This window comes from Scyliorhinus canicula, chromosome 3 (genome assembly GCF_902713615.1).
Source record: "Scyliorhinus canicula chromosome 3, sScyCan1.1, whole genome shotgun sequence".
Classification (NCBI taxonomy): Eukaryota; Metazoa; Chordata; class Chondrichthyes; order Carcharhiniformes; family Scyliorhinidae; genus Scyliorhinus; species Scyliorhinus canicula.
In genome coordinates this window covers 77,493,813-77,513,081 of record NC_052148.1, presented here as the reverse complement: position 1 = coordinate 77,513,081, position 19,269 = coordinate 77,493,813, and the positions used below count along the sequence as shown (strand labels likewise).

Genomic DNA, 19,269 nt, shown 5'->3' with positions numbered 1-19,269 from the left:
CTAAAAAGGGGAAAAAAAAGAAAGATGAATGGATCAGGTCCGGTCAAATGTCAGGCAGCCGGGAGAGTGCGGTGCAGGAGAATGAGGAGGAACCTTGTGAGTGCGGTTTGAACCCGGGAGGGGTGGGGGGGGGGGGGGGGAGCGGGGTGGGGAGGGAGGGGGAGGGGAGGGGGGGGGGGGTGAGAGAATACTAGCTGCTGATGACTAAGTGAGGAAAACAAGAAGGGGAGAGAGAGAAAAGGAGAGCACATGTTTGACTGCTTCTCGTCAATTTCCCCACTTTTTGGTCAATTTCAGCCACCCTTGTTGGTCAGTTCCTCTCTCCTGATGCCTGCGTCGAGAACATAGGGAGGTGGGTGGGGTGGGGTGCCGGGCGGAGAGAGAGAGAGAGAGGACAGGATTTTAAAGAGAATTCGACAGGTTGCATAACAACATATTTCTCCTGTTGTTGAGCCATGGCGCTGGCATGTTTCTTTCTGTTTTTGTACCTCGCCAGCAGCCCGGCTCGATCGCAAACTCCCGCCGAGAGTATCAACATCGCCATCGTGCTGCCTCACAACAACACCAACTACGCCTGGGCTTGGCCCCGGGTCGGACCCGCCATCCAGCTCGCCATCGAGAGGATTAACGGGGACAAGCGGCTGCTGAAGGATTGCCAGCTCACCTACAAGTTCAAGAGCAGCGAGGTGAACGGCCGCTGCGCCGACTCGCTGGCCCCGCTGCACGCCGTCGACCTGAAGCTGGAGGTCGACCCCGACGTGTTCGTGGGTCCCGGCTGCATCTACACCACGGCCCCGGTGGCCAGGTTCGCCACTCATTGGAAACTGCCCTTGGTCACCGCCGGGGCGTCGGCTTTCGGCTTCTCCGGCACCGGGGACTACAACACGGTGATCCGCACGGGATCGGTGTACACCAAACTTGGCCACTTTGCCGCCCACATCCACGAAACCTTCAACTGGACCTCGAGGGCGGTGCTGGTTTTCCTGGACATCAAGACGGACGACCGGCCGTTTTTCTTCCTGTCGGAAGGGATCTACACCACCCTGCAGGACGAGTTTGCAAACCTGAGCATAGTGGGCAGAGGGATTGATAAGAATGAGTTGGACCAGGCGGGCCTCATTGATATTGTCCACTTCATTAAAGACAATGCACGGAGTAAGTGAAACTACAGAATGTGGCAATAGTCAATTGCTTTGATACTGTGGGGGGTGAGGTCGCACTGTCACATCTAACAAAAGTCCTGTCTACTTCTGCCCCTTTACTCCAGAGCTCGGTATTCAGCGGGAGGTCAGCATATTCTGACCCCCACCCTAACCGTCCAGGTCACACTGTGTTCATTCATTGTGCACAATCGATATTTCCTTTGATTCATTGGGGAGAGGGGGTGTGGGGCTGATTTTTAAAATGGTTATTGGATTCGAACTCCTGTTATCCCGCCACCCATTCCGCCCAGCTCCTCTTGCGGTGTGCTGAATCTGATTTAGCAACACTTTCCCCCCCGGGCCCGAATTGAGAAGGGAGATAGGATCTAAGCACTTGCCCCGGGAACGGGATGAATTGCTGTAAAGGGTTTATTGAGTGCAACGCTGGCGCTTTAATCGGGGGAAGAATGCCCCCCTGGCCCTCGGCATGTCACACCAATGAACATTTATAATGGCGAACACAATGTACGGTGTAAAACACATCTGTAACACATCTGCCCAGCCGTAACTGCCCGCACAGGACTCGCTTTAAACAGCAACGGAGAAGTTCACCCTTTGAGGGGCAAACGTTTGTAACACAGCTGACTGTTACTGATAAGGGAAATGTCGATGAATAGGGAGGGATGTGAGAAATTAACCCCTAAAGCTTTGGCTCAGGGACATATTGAACTGCGAAGCCCCTGTTGCACAGCTGTGTGTGTTGTATTGGACACAGAGGTAGTACAACATTATACAGGAGTTTATGAGCATGAATATGGACTGGCCACACACACACGATTAGTTTCTAATCCACTCGCAGCTCTAAGCAGCGAGCGACAGCACACTGATAGAGGCAGTGAGCGAGCGATTTAAAAGCAGCGGGCTCTTCACCAGTGTAACAAGTACTCAGAATGCTGCTCCTGTACAAGTGCCCTCGCTATCCCTGCACCCCGGTCGACCACTAAACCATTAACTCGTTTTTGTTTTAAAATTTTGATGTGAAATACAATATCATGCCGGGGGGGAGGGGGGGGGGGAGGGGGTAATGGGACGGGACATATTTCCGCTTCCAATCGATGTGCGTGAAAGGGGTAAATGATCACCTTTGGTCAACTGAGGGGTTGACTTTTGAATTCACACCAGTCTCTTTCTCCCCCCTTTTTTCCCTCCAGTTGCCTATCTATGTTTCCCTCTGGAGAACTTTCGCCAGATAATGTTCTACGCGCAGAAAGAAGGCATGACTCGGGGAGACTATGTGTTTTTCTACTTGGATGTGTTCGCTGAGAGCCTGAAAGTGAAATCGCCGACAGAGTCCTACAGACCCTGGAAAATGAACCACAGCAGCGAGCCCATCCTCAAGGAGGCTTTCAAAGTACACTAATTTCTTTACAAGCCATTTCAAACCGATCTCGGACATAGTCTGTGTACAGTGTATACATAACACAAGTAGCCTATTGGGCAGGCGGGTCTGTGCCCAGAGGCAAAACGGTCCCATAGTTTATAAGGCATTCATTTGCAAGAGGGTCGTGTAAGCAGGAATAAGCCATTCAGCCCTTCCAACCTGTTCACTCAACGGCATCATGGGCGATTTCTACCTGAACGCCTTTGACTCTGACTCCTCCATACTCCTGCTTGATTTAAAAAACAATCTATTGCGTCCAAGCATCAGAAAATGGCGAGCATTCAATAGCACTGTGTATGCAAGTGCTGGCAAATGAGATTGGAATAGATAGGCGCAAACACGATGGGCCGAAGGGCCTCTTTCTGTGCTGTAAATACCCCTCTCCCACTCTCTGGGTAAAGTGTGCTGGTTCGCTTTGCTGTGGGGTTACTGTGCGGCGTTGATACAGCGCCATGGACATTATCACCACATTAATGGCCTCGTAACCACTCAGAAGAAACCTACTCCCAATTCAAAAATAAACTTCACCTTCGTATTTTGTTCGAATCCTCCCCGGCCACCCCGCCCCCCAAAAGAGGAGAGTACATTACATTAGAAGTTGCACCAAATGGTGAGCCTCCCGGCTCTTTAAAAAAAAAATGCTGCCTGTTTGTGTGTTCTGGGTTGGATTTAGAAAGTGGCTCTGTGAGAAGGGTTTGAGTTTCTACAGAGCTGCAGAGCTCCATCCACCGCGAGAGATTCCTCCCACGCTGACTGCTGGGGAATATAGGATGAAGCCAGGCTAATTGCGGTGTTTGCGATGTTTTTTGTTTGCAGTCGGTGATGATCATTACAAACCGACAGCCTGAAGAACCCGAATATTTCGAGTTCCAGGAAGAGTTACGGGCAAGAGCCGAAAACCTATCGAGTGCCGATCTGGCCAACACTCTGGTAAGCACACGTCTGCTGTGGAATCATTCATGCTGCACTCAGATGCGATTAATGCGTGAGGCAGGCAAGGCAGATCCATGGAGCAACAGGTAGATACACAGAGAGACGCTTCACTCATCCCCCTTACACTGAATGCAGTGACTGCAAGAGTCAGGAGGTTAGATTTTAGGGGGGGGGGGGGGGGGGGGGGTGATCTCTGCCCCAACACCTGAAGTGCAGACACTGGGCCCGCTTCATCTTTCATTCAAACACAGCTGTTTATCACATTTCAGACACTTTAGTTTACTTTTCATTGACTGGATGACCTGTGCAGCAGATTGGAGTAGTGCTGTTTTGAAAGGACTGTGTATTCCTGCTACATAGGCGACGGGAGTTGGGGAACAGTCGGTCTCAGAATAAACTGCTTGCGAAAAGCCGCTGGAAGCCACACGCCGTTCACCGCAGACCCATTTCTCTCGCTGAAATGATGATTCTTTTGGGAAGTGTAATAACAGCAGATTTATCGGGTAAAATAGAATTCAATTAACAGAATGGTTGACAAACCATTTTTTGGCCATAATCCAAATTTAGTTTTCTAATGATTGTCAAATTTCTCCACAACTCAGATTTTATGCCGATTGTTGTGAGGATTTAGATTGATGTTGGCCCCAGCGAAATGATTACTGTTGTAAATGTTTTGGAGTTCGAAGTTTTGGTTTTCATAGGAGGTTCAACCATGGCCTTAAGTTCATGTTATTTCTCTGAGTAGGTTCATGTCATGAAGCGATTTACAACTACCAAATATATCATCATGTAACCCAAGAACATGATCATTTACTTTGGTTAATTTGGATATTGTGACTCAATTGAGGAATTGGACAGTGGTTTGAAATGGATTCTGGGTGCCTAGTATTTTATCCCAGTAAATGGATTTCACATATTTTCCATGTTTTCCAACAAACTATTTGTTTGCTATGAGCAGAGGAAACTTATTATGAAATTAAAACAGTCACATTAATTTATATGTCTTTGGGTCCAATGTCATCCATACCGTTATTCCTGTATGCCTGGTCTTGAATATGAAGCTTTAGCATTTTGCCTATTGGACACTAATACAGCAGCTGGAAATTTCCTTTTATTCCTTCCTAATGATATAAGTTGCTACAACATCATATTACAATATATAATGTATTCATAAGCCCTCAATCTACTGACTGCATTGTATTTTGATATTAGTCAATTGCTAGACAATCACACATAATGTAAAATAACACTGCCAAACTACAATACCTGTGTTGTGATGACTGGTTCTTCAACCTAAATGTCACATTCAGTAATTTATTATGTCCATTAAAATAAAGCATAGTAGGAAAGATGAATGAACAATGTGTAACATAAGTATATACTGTTTAACATAGCAAATACAAGTGTTTTAAAAACTATATCCAATTTCATAGCCAAATAATTTTGGAAATCACATAGGTTTTCTCCTTTCAATTTGTTGTATCATTCAGACTATCCAAATGGAACACAACACCACATATTAGAATTTTGCATTCCCAGTCAATGTTTAATGGAATCTTGCACTACCTCTAACACGTAATCCCACATTAGCCACCACAGCTGCTACACAGAAATAGGTGAGCTCACATTATTCGTCATTGCCAGTAGCTTTGACTCCCTGATATTGAATCGGCAAATCATGTGCTACTGGTGCAATGCATTATTTGTTGATCAAGCAGACAATACAGATGACCTCTGAACTTTGTGATACATAGTGGCAAAGGTTTTCATCTAGACACAAAGAAGCAGTATACAATTTCAACCAGGAAGTCGACTGCACATAAAAGAATGAAGCTATTGCCAATTTGCTGCAATTATTGGTAACCTGTTGGAAAACTTAAAACAATATAAAGTTCAATATTTTGAATAACTGAGTTTTTTTGTTTTCTAAAATGTTGTCAATACTTCTGGAATATTCTTGCACCAATCCTCTTTTTACTTGGTTAAATCTATAATGCATTGCATCATGCTCTATTCATACTCAAAGTTTGTATATTTGTATAAAAATAACACAACAACCATTGCAGATTGAAATATGAAGGATACTCTGGAGAGTATTAGTGTTAAAAGATAAATTGTGCAAATTTTATACATCCAGATAAATGCTAAATAAATTACTTTTTTCATGTGTCAAATATCATTTTCAAAAGTAACAAAATCAGGGTATATGATCCCTTCCACAAAAGCACCAAGAGATTATTTTCATTCATTCCCTTCCGACAAGCAAGTCATTGGCTCATTATCTGCTGGTGCTTCATCCGGAGCCATTTTCACTTCTGGTGGTTTGCCATTGCCTTCCAATGTCAAGGCCAGGGCATGGAGGCAAGTCCCAAAGTCTACCTCAGCCTGAATGAAAATTGAATCCACACTTTCGGTGTTAATCTGAACTACATGCCAGCCTTCTAGTCATCTCAACTAAGCACCCCCTCAAATGCTATAAGCTTAAAAAATAATATTTGAAAAAATTGTGAATCAGCACAAAATACTAAAAATAAATAGTTAACCCTGTCATTAAAACAATGGGTAGAAAATGATATTATTAATATATTACATACATGAATATTACAAACATTTTTCAGAATAAGGTGAGTTGTTACTTAATAAAAGCAAATTACTGCGGATGCTGGAATCTGAAACCAAAAGAGAAAATGCTAGAAAATCTCAGCAGGTCTGGCAGCATCTGTAGGGAGTTGTTACTTTATTTGGATTTAAAATGGCATTCAAAGATTATCTCAATTAGATACCCGGATATAGTTATTGCTGCAAAAAAGGTGAATGAATTGGAGTCAATATCAATAGTTTGAAGAAAGTGGAGTCAAATCATATAGAAATAAAATTATGTTCTGTTGTTTTGAGATGCATTCTCCAGAGAGCAGCTTGCTGCATGAATGCTATTGACAGCTCTTGAAGGATGAATTGAAGGCGAATAAATGTTCCTATTCAGCACAAGTAAATAAGAAATCAAGTGGAAACTAAATAATCTACATGTGAACAAATGCATTGTTTTCCAGTGATGGTCATCTATTGTTAATTCTTTCACGACTCGTGTTGGATTTTACACGATTGAATAGCCCACGATCTTCAGTTATATTTTACTGGATAACATCATTCTGCACTTAATTAACAGATAGCTTGTTTGTAAAAGCAAAATATTGTGGATGATGGAAATCTGAAATAAAAACAGAAAATGCTGCAACAACTCAGCAAGTCTGGCTGCATCTGTGGAAAAAGAAATAGAGTTAATCCAGTCCAGCATGACTCTCCTTCAGACCCTGAAGAAGGCTCATATTTGGCTCGAAACATTCACTATATTTTTATCTCCAAAGGTACTGCCAGAGTTGATGATTTGTTCATTTTAGGGGCAATGACATGTCATAATCAACTTTTTTTTTTGCATTTTTGTAACTTGACTGTTCACTTCGGAAAAAGGAAATAGCACAACCTTTGCCTTTCCATAATCACGTTATTTCGTTTACTTTTCAAAAAGACTAACATCGGAAATCATTCATTGCTATTAATCTCCTGCTTCTAGTTACCGTAGTTACATTAACTGCATTCCACATTGTAAAGAGGTTTTTGATAGTTTCCTGTAGTTCTGAAAATCATTCTTTTTTTTTCGAATTGAAAGATTTTGAAAATTTTCAAGTTATTCCATTTATTCACCAAATAGTTACTAGGGGCCGGATCTTCCAGTCACGGGGTTAATGGACCTTTCAGTGGTCCGTCAAATTTTCCGGCTCGTCTGCGATGATTCCCGTGGCAGGCTGGACCAGAAATGTTAACCCTAGATCTTAAATGTCATCACGATGTTATTCGCAATGCTCTCACCATACTGAAGTGGAAATATATTGTTGTACTTTCCTCATTATTGGTCAAACGTCTTGAACTCGCTGCTGAACAGCACTGTTGGCAGCAACTTCACGCCATGGGTTTCAGTGGTTCAAGAAGGCTGCTTCCTCACCTTTGTTAGGACAACTAGGCATAGGCAAAAAAATGCTGGCCTTGCTAGCAATGTCCACATTGTGAGTGAATAAATAAACTTCTGAGTTGGACAGTTTTTTGGTTTGAGGCCTGTTATGGATTTAACCACACATGCTTCAATGAAGAGAACTCTTTGAGAGTGCTGCATTGTCAGAGGTCTCCTCTTTTAGTTGAGATGTTAAAACTATGTACCCACCTATTCGGATAGACATAAAGATCTGTTGGACCTCCAGCGCATTTTATACCTTTACTCTAAATGATATTTATGCCTCCAAAATAAAAACTTGAAATGAAATGAAAAATTACTTCTGGCCACTTTCTTAAAGTGTTCAAGAAGTATTGGCCAAGGCACAGAGCTGTGTGCACATCTGTGAGCACGTATGTGCAAACATCTCTTATGATGTGCAGATGTGATACATAACCCACTGCATTACCCAAATCTTGGCAGCTGGGAATCGTGCTCGGGAGCTATTGGTCCTTGACCATTAGCACAGCACAGTCTGGCCTTACTTAAATCAAATTATTGGTCAATTATGCTATTTTTCCATCCCAGAACATGTGGGCATTAACAAGGATAGATTATGTGAATGTAGTGCCAATTCATGGTTCAGATAAATGTGACGGCCTGGAGTTTATGTTAGGTTCTGCTGGTTTTCTTAACAAAATCCACCCAAAAGTGGTGAAACCAGAACAAATGATAGGCAATATTTAAGCAAAATTACATTCAGTAAAAATCAAACTTCCACTAATCTTCAGCACTCATCTAAAAACATTGCGCTCAAAGCTGGCCCTACTCACAATACTGGCCAGGCCCCGCCTGGTTCAAATGAATCACCATTGGGCAACTTTGCTAATTGCGCTTATATTCAGTTTTTTGAGGAGGGCTTAAAATTCATAAGTTTGTAAGATATAAGAGCAGAATTAGGCCATTTGGCTCATCGGGTCTTCTCCGCCATTCGATCATGGTTGGTCTCAACCCGGCCTTGCTCCACTGCCCTTCACATTCTCCATAACCCTTCAACCCATTACCAATTAAAAATCTGTCTTACTCCTCGTTAAATTTACTCACAGTCCCAGCAGCCACCGCACTCTGGGGGTAGTGAGTTCCACAGATTCACAACCCTTTGGGAGAAATAGTTTCTCCTAAGCCTCTGTTTTAAATATTCTACCTCTTATCTTTGGTGATACACCTGTGGACAATGTTGCAAGCACCCAGCAATGCGGCCTCCGACCAACAGGTGGCGTCAGACATCAGTCATTTGACATCTGGCTATCGGCAGAAGGTTGTAAGGCATACATCAGGACAGTCGCACATAAGGGTAGTTCCAGGAGAGTCTAATGTAATTCTATGATAACTTGGTCTGTACTGCAATTCTGATTGTTACTTTACCACGTGTACATCAATAAATCATCATTCTAGTTTACTCACCAGCAGTTCTTGCAAAGACAAGATCACGGAACATGACATTATCCTAAGACTATGACCTCTCATTCTAGGATGCCCCTCAAGAGGAAACATCCACTCCACATTAACTTTATCCATATCTTTTATCATCTTGTATACCTCAATTTGATCTCCCCTGTATCTTCTAAATAGGCCTCAACTGTTCAATCTCAATTCAGCCATTCTTTAGATACAAGGGCACTAATAAACGTATTTAAAAAGCTTCTTATTCCATTTATTATATACTTTTATATCTACTAAGGTGCTGACTACTTTCAATCAATAGAATTAGCAAACCTCTCTTTATAATCTTTTTAAAGCCATTGCCAGTAAGTTAAAACTTGATTCCTTATATGTGATAGCATAGAGATTCTGTAAAAAAAGGCTTTTGTTTGTGATAAACCCGTTTTTCAACTGTAATAATCAAAACCCACCAGGTTAACACCAAAATATATTGAGTAATATTTTGAAAGCAAATTTTTTAAAAAATAAATAAATTTAGTGCACCCAATTATTTTTTTTTCCAATTAAGGGGTAATTTAGGGTGGCCAATCCACCTAGCCTGCACATCTTTGGGTTGTTGGGGCGGAACCCACGCAAACACGGGGAGAATGTGCAAAGTCCACACGGACAGTGACCCAGAGCCGGGATCGAACCTGGGACCTCAGCGCCGTGAGGCAGCAATGCTAATCGCCACCGTGCTACCCTGCAAATGTTTTTTCAAAAATGTTCTAAAATGCTGTTCAATTGTGCTAGTTTATGCCAGATTTGATGTTCAATCACATGGAAGTGAGTTTGAGTGGAAACATATGTAAAAAAATTAACTTCAAACTAGTACAATTTTGAGTGCAATTTGGGATACATCAACAATCACACCAAAGCAGAAACTCTCCCCCAAAGTTTCAACGCTGTACCTTATTCTCTTCTGGTGTTGCTGCAGATTTTCAATAATCTAGATGTGCACATATCACTGGATGATTGTTTTGCCAATTTAAATGGAGGGATTTTCGTGAAATTGAAAGCTGAATGGCATTATCCAGACAAAATGAAAAAAATGGTGAAGTGAATCAGCAGACATTGATTAGAAAACAAGCTTAGATGTTATATGTCTGAAGATGCGGAATGATGAAAGCACAGAATGAGGAATGTGATCATATGTGTATGGAACCCTGTCTTCAGCAAAAACACAGAACTTCAGAGCCAGGAAGGGTGATTTGAGTTGGTGAAAGGAAGGAGTATTTCTATTTTGTGTTTTCTTGTGTAAATTTAGATTATCCAATTTTTAAAATTCTAATTAAGGGGCAATGTGGCCAATTCACCTACCCTGCACATCTTTTGGGGTTGTGGGGATGAGACCCACGCAGACATGGGGAGAATGTGCAAACTCCACATCGACAGTGACCCGGGGCCGGAATCGAACCCGGGTCCTCGACATTGTGAGGCAGCAGCGTTAACCAGTATGCCACCGTGCTGCCTATATTTCTGTTTATTTCATGTTTAACCTACTTTATCAACATATCACACATGTCCCCTCACATAATAGCAATTGATATCCTGATACGCTCCAAGAAATATCAGCCACATAAAAACTGAACGTTATGGCAAAGACAGTGAGATTTGCTTCTGAAGGTATCTCAGCAGATGCAGCATGAGCGGGAATGCTTACGTAAAGATGGAGAACATGAACAAAATACTCTGATTCTAGAGTATTAAAAGAGAGAACATTCTTTTATTCTTTTATTGTAGTAACCAGTTTCCGTTGGGATAAACACAGAAAATGCTGGAAATATTCAACGGGTCAGGGAGCATCTGTGGAGAGAGAAAAAAAAGAGAGCAGGAATCCAAAACATTGTATGTTTTCAAAAAGCAGATAGATATAGCACTTGGGGCAAAGGAGATCAAAGGATATAGGGGAAGGTGGGATCAGTCTATTGAGTTGGATTATCAGCCATGATCATCATATATAGCGGAGCAGGCTCGAAGGGCCGATAGGCCTCCTCCGGCTCCTATTTTCTATGTTTTTATAGTCATGTTGGTAGTGAAGGGAGCTTCCAATTGTGTTGGTGGCCACTCCATGCCTGTTGCTTTGAAAATTACAGTTCCATGAATCCTTATGCATCGGGGTCTTTCTAGGCATCAGCTAGACTCCTTTGTGGCATCTCTCAACCAGTAGCTCATTATTGTATCAAGGTTGTGACAGATACATAGATGCACGAAGGAATTAATCATATTCAGCATAGATGGGGCCAGTCAAGCTGAGAGAGCCAGAGGCTTGACAAGCATTGCTGGCTTCCCCACTGCGCAAGGGGTCAGTGTCCATCAAAGCATCATCAGGACAGCCCGTGGCATTTGGCAGCAGAAAAGGATTCCATTAAGTCTCTGTCGAGTCTGTTTGTGACCAGACAGAGAGCTATGCAGAGGTGTATAAGGCATCCTGGGAGCAGTCATGACTCTGACACTCTGAGGTGCTTGGAAGTCCTCTTGCCACCACCAAACTTTGAATGAGACAAAGTATATCAATTAAAAAGGAGGCTTGAGACCCCAGTGAAACACCTGCATACAGAGGCAGAGTAACGGTACAATGAGAGCCATGCATCTACCACGGCCATCATCTAGTGGATCATTGATGTGCTCAAAATTAGATTTAAATGTTTGGACTGTACAGGTGGAACTCTGCTCATGTATCAATCATGTTGTGGCATGCTGTACCTTACACAACCTGGCATTCAAGAGAGGGAAGGCCCTGGCAGCAGTGGATGCACCAACCCCCACCCCCAGTCCACTGAAGTCTATGTCCTTTGGCATGACTTCGCTCTGCCAGCTCCGACGGGACCTGAATATCCTGCTGACAGTAAGCCGGAAAATCGCACCAACTCTGTTTTCTTAAATAATTTACTGGTGGAATGGTGTGCCCACTGCCTTTGTGCTTGAGACAGGCTGCTGATCCTTATTCTCCTTTGGTTTGGATGACCCTTATGGCCTTCCTCTGGTCACTAGAGGCCAGGTCCTGGCACTATGGCACTGTGAGGCATCAGTGTCAATGGCGGAAGGCAGAGGAGAGGCTGTCCCCATCTGGTGGCCCCAGTGGCAACACCAGCTGCTTATCCACTACAATGAGACCTTTTGACCATCCCTGTAAGGAAGCAGGATCCAATTGTGACTACAGGAGCTTCACATCCTCCCTCCCCTCGACTCTGGGAACCAGAGCTCAGATGTAAGGTGATTAAATGCAGCTCAAATTCATACCTATATCCCATCAGTGATCATCTGGGTTTGGCAATCCATAACAATGGAGGAAGCCTTCTGAAGAGTAAATTATTGCAGCGCTTATGGCCTGAAAGGACTCCTCCACTGCAAGTGCCAATGTATGCAATCCCTCTGGAAGCTCTGCCACATTTCCTCAAACCTCACACTGCACGTCCAGCATCTGTAATCTAATGGCTCCAGAGGCTCATCACCAGCCTGAGGCTTTTCAACTAGGTTGTCTCCTGCACATCTCCATGCATCAGAAGTCTTGCAGCTGGTTCTCAGCCTGCACTATCTCAGTCTCCAATAGCTGGTCTGCAGACCAGATAATTGATATGTGCTTGCACCATGTATGGATCCCTTTCAAATTATTGTGCATGTCTATCGAGGTTTCAGAATCTATAGTGGTGCTAGATGCTTCGCAAGGATGTGACAGGCCTTCTCTTCAGATGTTAACGTCGGTCCCTCAGGGCTAGTGGCTGCAGCTACCATGGTGGAAACAAATGAGTGGGAAGGGTACCAGCATTTTTTGAGATACATGCTCCCTGCACACAAACACTCTAGCCATTGGAAAATGGTAACCAGGGTTTAAACCTCAGCCCCTTCAAGGTGGAGACACATATTTCTCCACAAATGCTGCAAGCCACCAAAGTCACGCTTAACAAGACTCCCTCCTCATCCCCCTCTCCACTCTATCTCCATTGCCACCAGAATGGCATGAGTTTGTACTAAGTTGGCATCAGGGCGATAAAGGCCCATTGAAGTCCAGCAATAATTAGGAAGGTAATTGGATTGTTAGCCTTTTTGGTAAGAGCAGTAAAATTTAAAAGTCCGAAAATCTTGCTACCACTGTACAGAATGCTATGGTTTTGGTCTCCTTACTTGTATTAGTAGGAGCTCAGGGAGGTTCAATGGTTTTTTAAAAGTATTTTTATTACGGTTTTGCAGAATTCTTCATAATAAAACAGTAGTAACAATAATAACAAAACAAACTAGAGTGAACATTAACATAGTGTAAAAAGTGAATATACAATAATAAATAAATAGACATTACCCCACGCGACCCAGTCTTCCCACACCATCCCAATGAAGCGCTCACCCCCCCCGCCCCCCCCCCCCCCCCCCCCCCCCCCCCCCACAGATTGCTGCTGCTGCTGACATTTTAATTTTCCCCGAGCAAGTTGACGAACGGCTGCCACCTCCGAGAGAACCCTAGCGTAGACCCTCTTAAGGCAAACTTTATTTTCTCGAGGCTGAGAAACCCAGCCATGTCGTTAACCCAAGTCTCTACACTCGGGGGCTTCGAGTCCCTCCACATTAATAAAATCCATCTCCGGGCTACTAGGGAGGCAAAGGCCAAGACGTCGGCCTCTTTCGCCCCCTGAACTCCCGGCTCTTCTGACACTACAAAGATCGCTATCTCTGGACTCGGCACCACAAATGTTAAGCACCTTGGACATTGCTCTCGCGAAACTTTGCCAGAACACTCTAAGCTCCGGACATGCCCAAAACATGTGGACATGGTTTGCAGGGCTGCCCTTGCACCTCATACAAGTGTCTTCTACCCCAAAAAACGTGCTCATTCTCGCTGCTGTCATGTGTGCCTGGTGGACCAACTTAAATTGAATTAGATTGAGCCTGGCACATGTTGAGGAGGAATTAACCCTGCCCAGGACCTCTACCCACAGACTCGCTTCCAACTCATCACCTAACTCCTCCTCCCACTTGCCCTTTAGCTGTGCCACCGGGGTTTCCTCCGCCTCCTGGAGTTCCTGGTAGATATCCGACACCCTCCCCTCCCCCACCCAGGTACCGGAGACCACCCTGTCCTGTATCCTCAGTGGCGGCAGCGTCGGAAAGGCCACTACCTGTTTTTTCAGGAAGGCTCGTACTTGCAGATATTTAAAGTCGTTTCCTGGCGGCAGATTAAATTTGTCCTCTAGTGCCTTCAAACTGGGAAAGCTTCCATCTATGAACAGATCTCCCATCCTTCGGATGCCTGCCCTCTGCCAGCTCTGGAATCCACCATCCATCCTACCCGGGACAAACCTGTGGTTGTTACATATCGGGGTCCAGACCAACGCTCCCTCCACCTTCTTGTACCTCCTCCACTGTCCCCAGATCCGCAGTGTCGCCACCACCACCAGACTTGTGGAGTAACGGGTCGGCGAGAACGGCAAAGGACCTGTTATCAAAGCTCCCAGACTAGTACCTTTACATGATGCCGCCTCCAAATGCTCCCATGATGCACCACCCCCATCGCCCAATTCCTAATCATAGCTATATTGGCTGCCCAGTAGTAGTTGCGAAAGTTCGGCAACGCCAACCCACCCGCCCACCCGACTGCGCTCCAACAGCGATCTCCTTACTCGCGGGGTCTTATTCGCCCTCACAAAGCCTTTAATGATCCTACTCACCCACTTTAAAAAGGCCTTAGGGACGAAGATGGGGAGGCACTGAAAGACAAACTAAAATCTGGGGAGGACAGTAATTTTCACGGTCTGCGCCCCCCCCCCCCCCCCCCCCCCCCCCCCCCTGCCAGTGACAGCGGGAGCATGTCCCACCTTTTAAAGTCCCCTTCCATCTGCTCCACCAACCGGGTCAGGTTGAGCCTGTGCAGTGCATCCCATTTCCTAGCTACCTGTATACCCAAGTAACGAAAACCTTTCTCTACCATCCTGAGAGACTACTCTTTCAGTCTCTCCTCCTGCCCCTTGGCCTGGATCACAAAAAACTCGCTCTTTCCCATGTTTAGTTTGTACCCTGAAAAACTACCAAAATCCCTCTGGATCCGCAGAACCTCCCTCATCCCCTCTACAGGGTCTGAAATGTACAGGAGCAAATCATCCACGTATAGTGAGACCCGATGTTCCAGCCCCCACCCCACCCCTGGACCAGTCCCCGCCAGTTCCTCAAAGCTCTCAGTGCCATAGCTAGTGGTTCTGTAGCTAGGGAAAATAGTAATGGGGAGAGGGGACACGCCTACCTCGTTCCCTGGTGAAGCTCGAAGTACCCTGACCTCAGCCAGTTTGTACATACACTTGCTACAGGTGCCTGGTACAGCAATTTCACCCAGCCAATAAAGCCCTCACCAAATGCAAACCTCAGGAGTGGGCTCAATATTTCCGAAAATTTCTTATAGAATTCTACCTGGTAACCGTCCGGCCCCGGGGCTTTACCCGATTGAATGCCCTCTATACGCTTGACAATTTCCTCCAATTCAATCGGGGCCTCCAGTCCCTCCACCAGGTCCTCTTCCACCTTTGGAAACTTCAACTGGTCCAAAAATTGCCTCATCCCTTCAGCTCCCGTCAGGGGCTCCAACTCGTATAGTTTACTATAGACCTCCTTAAAGACTCCGTTCACCCCCCCTGGATCCAAGACCGTGTTACCCTCCTTCTTCTTTACTCCCCCGATTTCCCTGGCTGCCTCTCTCTTTCGCAGTTGATGTGCCAGCATTCTACTCGCTTTCTCCCCATACTCATAGACTGCCCCCCTTGCCTTCCTCAGTTGTGCTACCGCTTTCCCTGTGGTCAGCAGTTCAAACTCCGCCTGCAGACTCCACCACTCCCTCAGTAACCCCGCCTCGGGGGCCTCTGCGTATCTCCTGTGCACTCAGAGTATCTCCTCCACCAGTCTCTCCCTCTCCGCTCTTTCTCTCTTTTCCCTGTGGGATCGAATTGAGATGAGTTCCCCTCTGACAACTGCCTTCAGAGCCTCCCAGACCGTTGCCGCTGCTACCTCACCCGTATCGGTGTTTCCAGGTAATCCTAGATGTTCCTGCTAATCCGCCCGCAAACCTCTTCGTCCACCAGCAGCCCCACATCCAGTCTCCAGAGTGGGCGCTACCCTCTCTCCTCACTAAGCCGCAGGTCCACCCAGTGCGGGGCATGGTCCGAGACTGTGATTGCTGAGTATTCTGTCCCCGCCACCTTTAGGATTAACGCCCTGCTCAAGACAATGAAGTCTATGCGAGAATAAACCTTATGAATGTGGGAGACAAAAGAGAACTCTTTCGCTCTCGGCTGCGCAAACCTCCAGGGATCCAACACCCCCCCCCCCCCCCCCCCCCCCCCCCACCAACATACTGCTGGTCGCTTCCCTGTCCTGGACTTCGACCGTTCCACTACTCGGGGTCGATGACTGTGTTAAAGTCTCCCCCCATGATCAGGTGTGTGACTCTAAGTCCGGGATTTTGCCTAGCATGCATCTCATAAATTCCACATCATCCCAATTCGAAGCATTGACGTTCACAAACACCACCCAAACCTCCTCCCACTTTCCACTCACCATTATATACCTGCCCCCCTTATAAGAACATAAGAACATAAGAACTAGGAGCAGGAGTAGGCCATCTGGCCCCTCGAGCCTGCTCCGCCATTCAATGAGATCATGGCGGATCTTTTGTGGACTCAGCTCCACTTTCCCGCCCGAACACCATAACCCTTAATCCCTTTATTCTTCAAAAAACTATCTATCTTTACCTTAAAAACATGTAATGAAGGAGCCTCAACTGCTTCACTGGGCAAGGAATTCCATAGATTCACAACCCTTTGGGTGAAGAAGTTCCTCCTAAACTCAGTCCTAAATCTACTTCCCCTTATTTTGAGGCTAGGTCCCTAGTTCTGCTTTCACCCGCCAGTGGAAACAACCTGCCCGCATCTATCCTATCTATTCCCTTCATAATTTTAAATGTTTCTATAAGATCCCCCCTCATCCTTCTAAATTCCAATGAGTACAGTCCCAGTCTACTCAACCTCTCCTCATAATCCAACCCCTTCAGCTCTGGGATTAACCTAGTGAATCTCCTCTACACACCCTCCAGTGCCAGTACGTCCTTTCTCAAGTAAGGAGACCAAAACTGAACACAATACTCCAGGTGTGGCCTCACTAACACCTTATACAATTGCAACATAACCTCCCTAGTCTTAAACTCCATCCCTCTGGCAATGAAGGACAAAATTCCATTTGCCTTCTTAATCACCTGTTGCACCTGTAAACCAACCTTCTGTGACTCATGCACTAGCACACCCAAGTCTCTCTGCACAGCGGCATGCTTTAATATTTTATCGTTTAAATAATAATCCCGTTTGCTGTTATTCCTACCAAAATGGATAACCTCACATTTGTCAACATTGTATTCCATCTGCCAGACCCTAGCCCATTCACTTAACCTATCCAAATCCCTCTGCAGACTTCCAGTATCCTCTGCACTTTTCGCATTACCACTCATCTTAGTGTCATCTGCAAACTTGGACACATTGCCCTTGATCCCCAACTCCAAATCATCTATGTAAATTGTGAACAATTGTGGGCCCAACACGGATCCCTGAGGATCCCAGCCTCGAATGTCACACCCTTATGGATCAGAATTGGTACCCCCCTGGTCTTCGAATCCAGCCCTGAATGGAACACTTGGTCTACCCATCCCTTTCTCAATCTCGTGTGATCTGCGAGGTTTAAATGCGTCTCCTGAAGCATTGCTACGTCTGCCTTTAACCCCTTTAGATGCGCGAACACGCGCGCTCTTTTGATCGGCCCATTGAAACCACTCACATTACACGTGATCAGCCTGGATGGGGGGGGGGGGGGGGTAACCCCCCCCCCCACCCCAACCGACTAGCCATCATCCTTTTTTGGCCAACCTCGAGCCCGCGTCCTTCGCTTCCTCGAGCGCCCCAACAGCCACCACCCCTGACCCTCAATTGGTACTCCGAAATTGATACCTCCTCTGTCAGCAAAGCAGCATCCCCCCCTCCCCTCCCACTTCAACAGCCCCACAACCCAAAAACCCCTGCCAAGCACCAGATGAGCACTTGTTCACCCCCCACTACACTCCCGAGAGTCAGCTGATCCATGCTGACCCCGGCAGCTCCCGGCCCTGGCGCTGATTAGACTGTTGCCTCATTGTCCGGACCACTCTCCCCAATTAAACTACCTCTCCAGCCCCAGTGGGTAAATAGTAATACAAAATGAAAAATAAACAGAAGACACTAACATTGCCCCGTGAGGGGACACTTGTTGAATCAAGGCTCCAACTTCCCGCAAAATCGCATTAAGTACAGCCCCCACCCCCCCTCCGTATCTCAACTTTGCCGAAAACACTGCACCCTCCAGTCACCACCACAGCCCTTACACGCACCCAACATTGTATACAATCTTATATTAGAAACGGTACAGTGTTCCCCAGCCCCACCGCCGCATTCCACCAAAGCTTAACTGTCCTTTAATTCGAGTCCAGCTTTTCTTGTTTGACAAATGACCACGACTCGTCCGGTGTCTCAAAATAGTGATGACCCATAGCCTCGCTGGGTGCAGCATCCCAAATTTCACCCCCTTGCTGAAGAGGGTCGCCTTCACCCAGTTGAATCCAGCACGCCTCTTGGCCAGCTTCGCACCCAGGCCCTGGTAGATGCATATCACGCTGTCTCCCATCTGCTGCTCTGTTCTTTTTTTTGCCCACCGCAAGACAAGTTCCTTGTCCGAGAAGCGATGAAATCTCACCACCATGGCCCTCGGCGGTTCATTCGCCTTGGGCTTCCTTGCGAGGGCTCTGTGCGCCCCGTCCAGCTCATGGGGTTGAGGAAATGCCCCCGTCCCTATCAACGTCTCCAGCAACTTGGACACAAATGCTCCCGCATCCGACCACTCCACACCTTCGGGGAGGCCCACAATTCTCAAGTTCTGTCTCCTGGACCTGTTTTCTAGGTCCTCCAGCCTCTCCTGCCATTTCTTGTGGAGGTCATCCTGCGCCTCCACCTTAAGGGCCAATACGACCAACTCGTCCTCATGGTCAGATAGCTTTTCCTCCATTTCCTTAATCGCTTTCCCTTGTATCGCCTTAGTTGCGATCATTTGGTCTATTGATGCCTTCATCGGGGCCAGCATGTCCTTTTTAAGATCAGCAAAGCAACCCCTAAGGAACTCCTGTGCCCACTGCGCCCATGCACCCTGGTCTATACCGGCCACCATGCCGTGCTTCGGCGCCTGCACCGCACCCTCTGTTGGGACTTAAACGCTTCTCCCGGCCACTCCTGGTCCAG

General features: G+C 46.1%; 1 protein-coding gene across 1 annotated transcript in view; it reads left to right on the top strand.

The window, feature by feature from the left end:
- Nucleotides 1–202: 202 nt before the first annotated feature.
- LOC119962751 (atrial natriuretic peptide receptor 2) overlaps nt 203–19,269 on the top strand; it is a 195,123-nt gene continuing 176,056 nt past the window's right edge. The window contains exons 1-3 of the mRNA XM_038790768.1: nt 203–1,155; nt 2,354–2,553; nt 3,400–3,513. Of these exons, the coding sequence (XP_038646696.1) occupies nt 456–1,155; nt 2,354–2,553; nt 3,400–3,513 (1,014 nt within the window). The 5' untranslated portion in view covers nt 203–455. The remainder of the gene's footprint in view (nt 1,156–2,353; nt 2,554–3,399; nt 3,514–19,269) is intronic.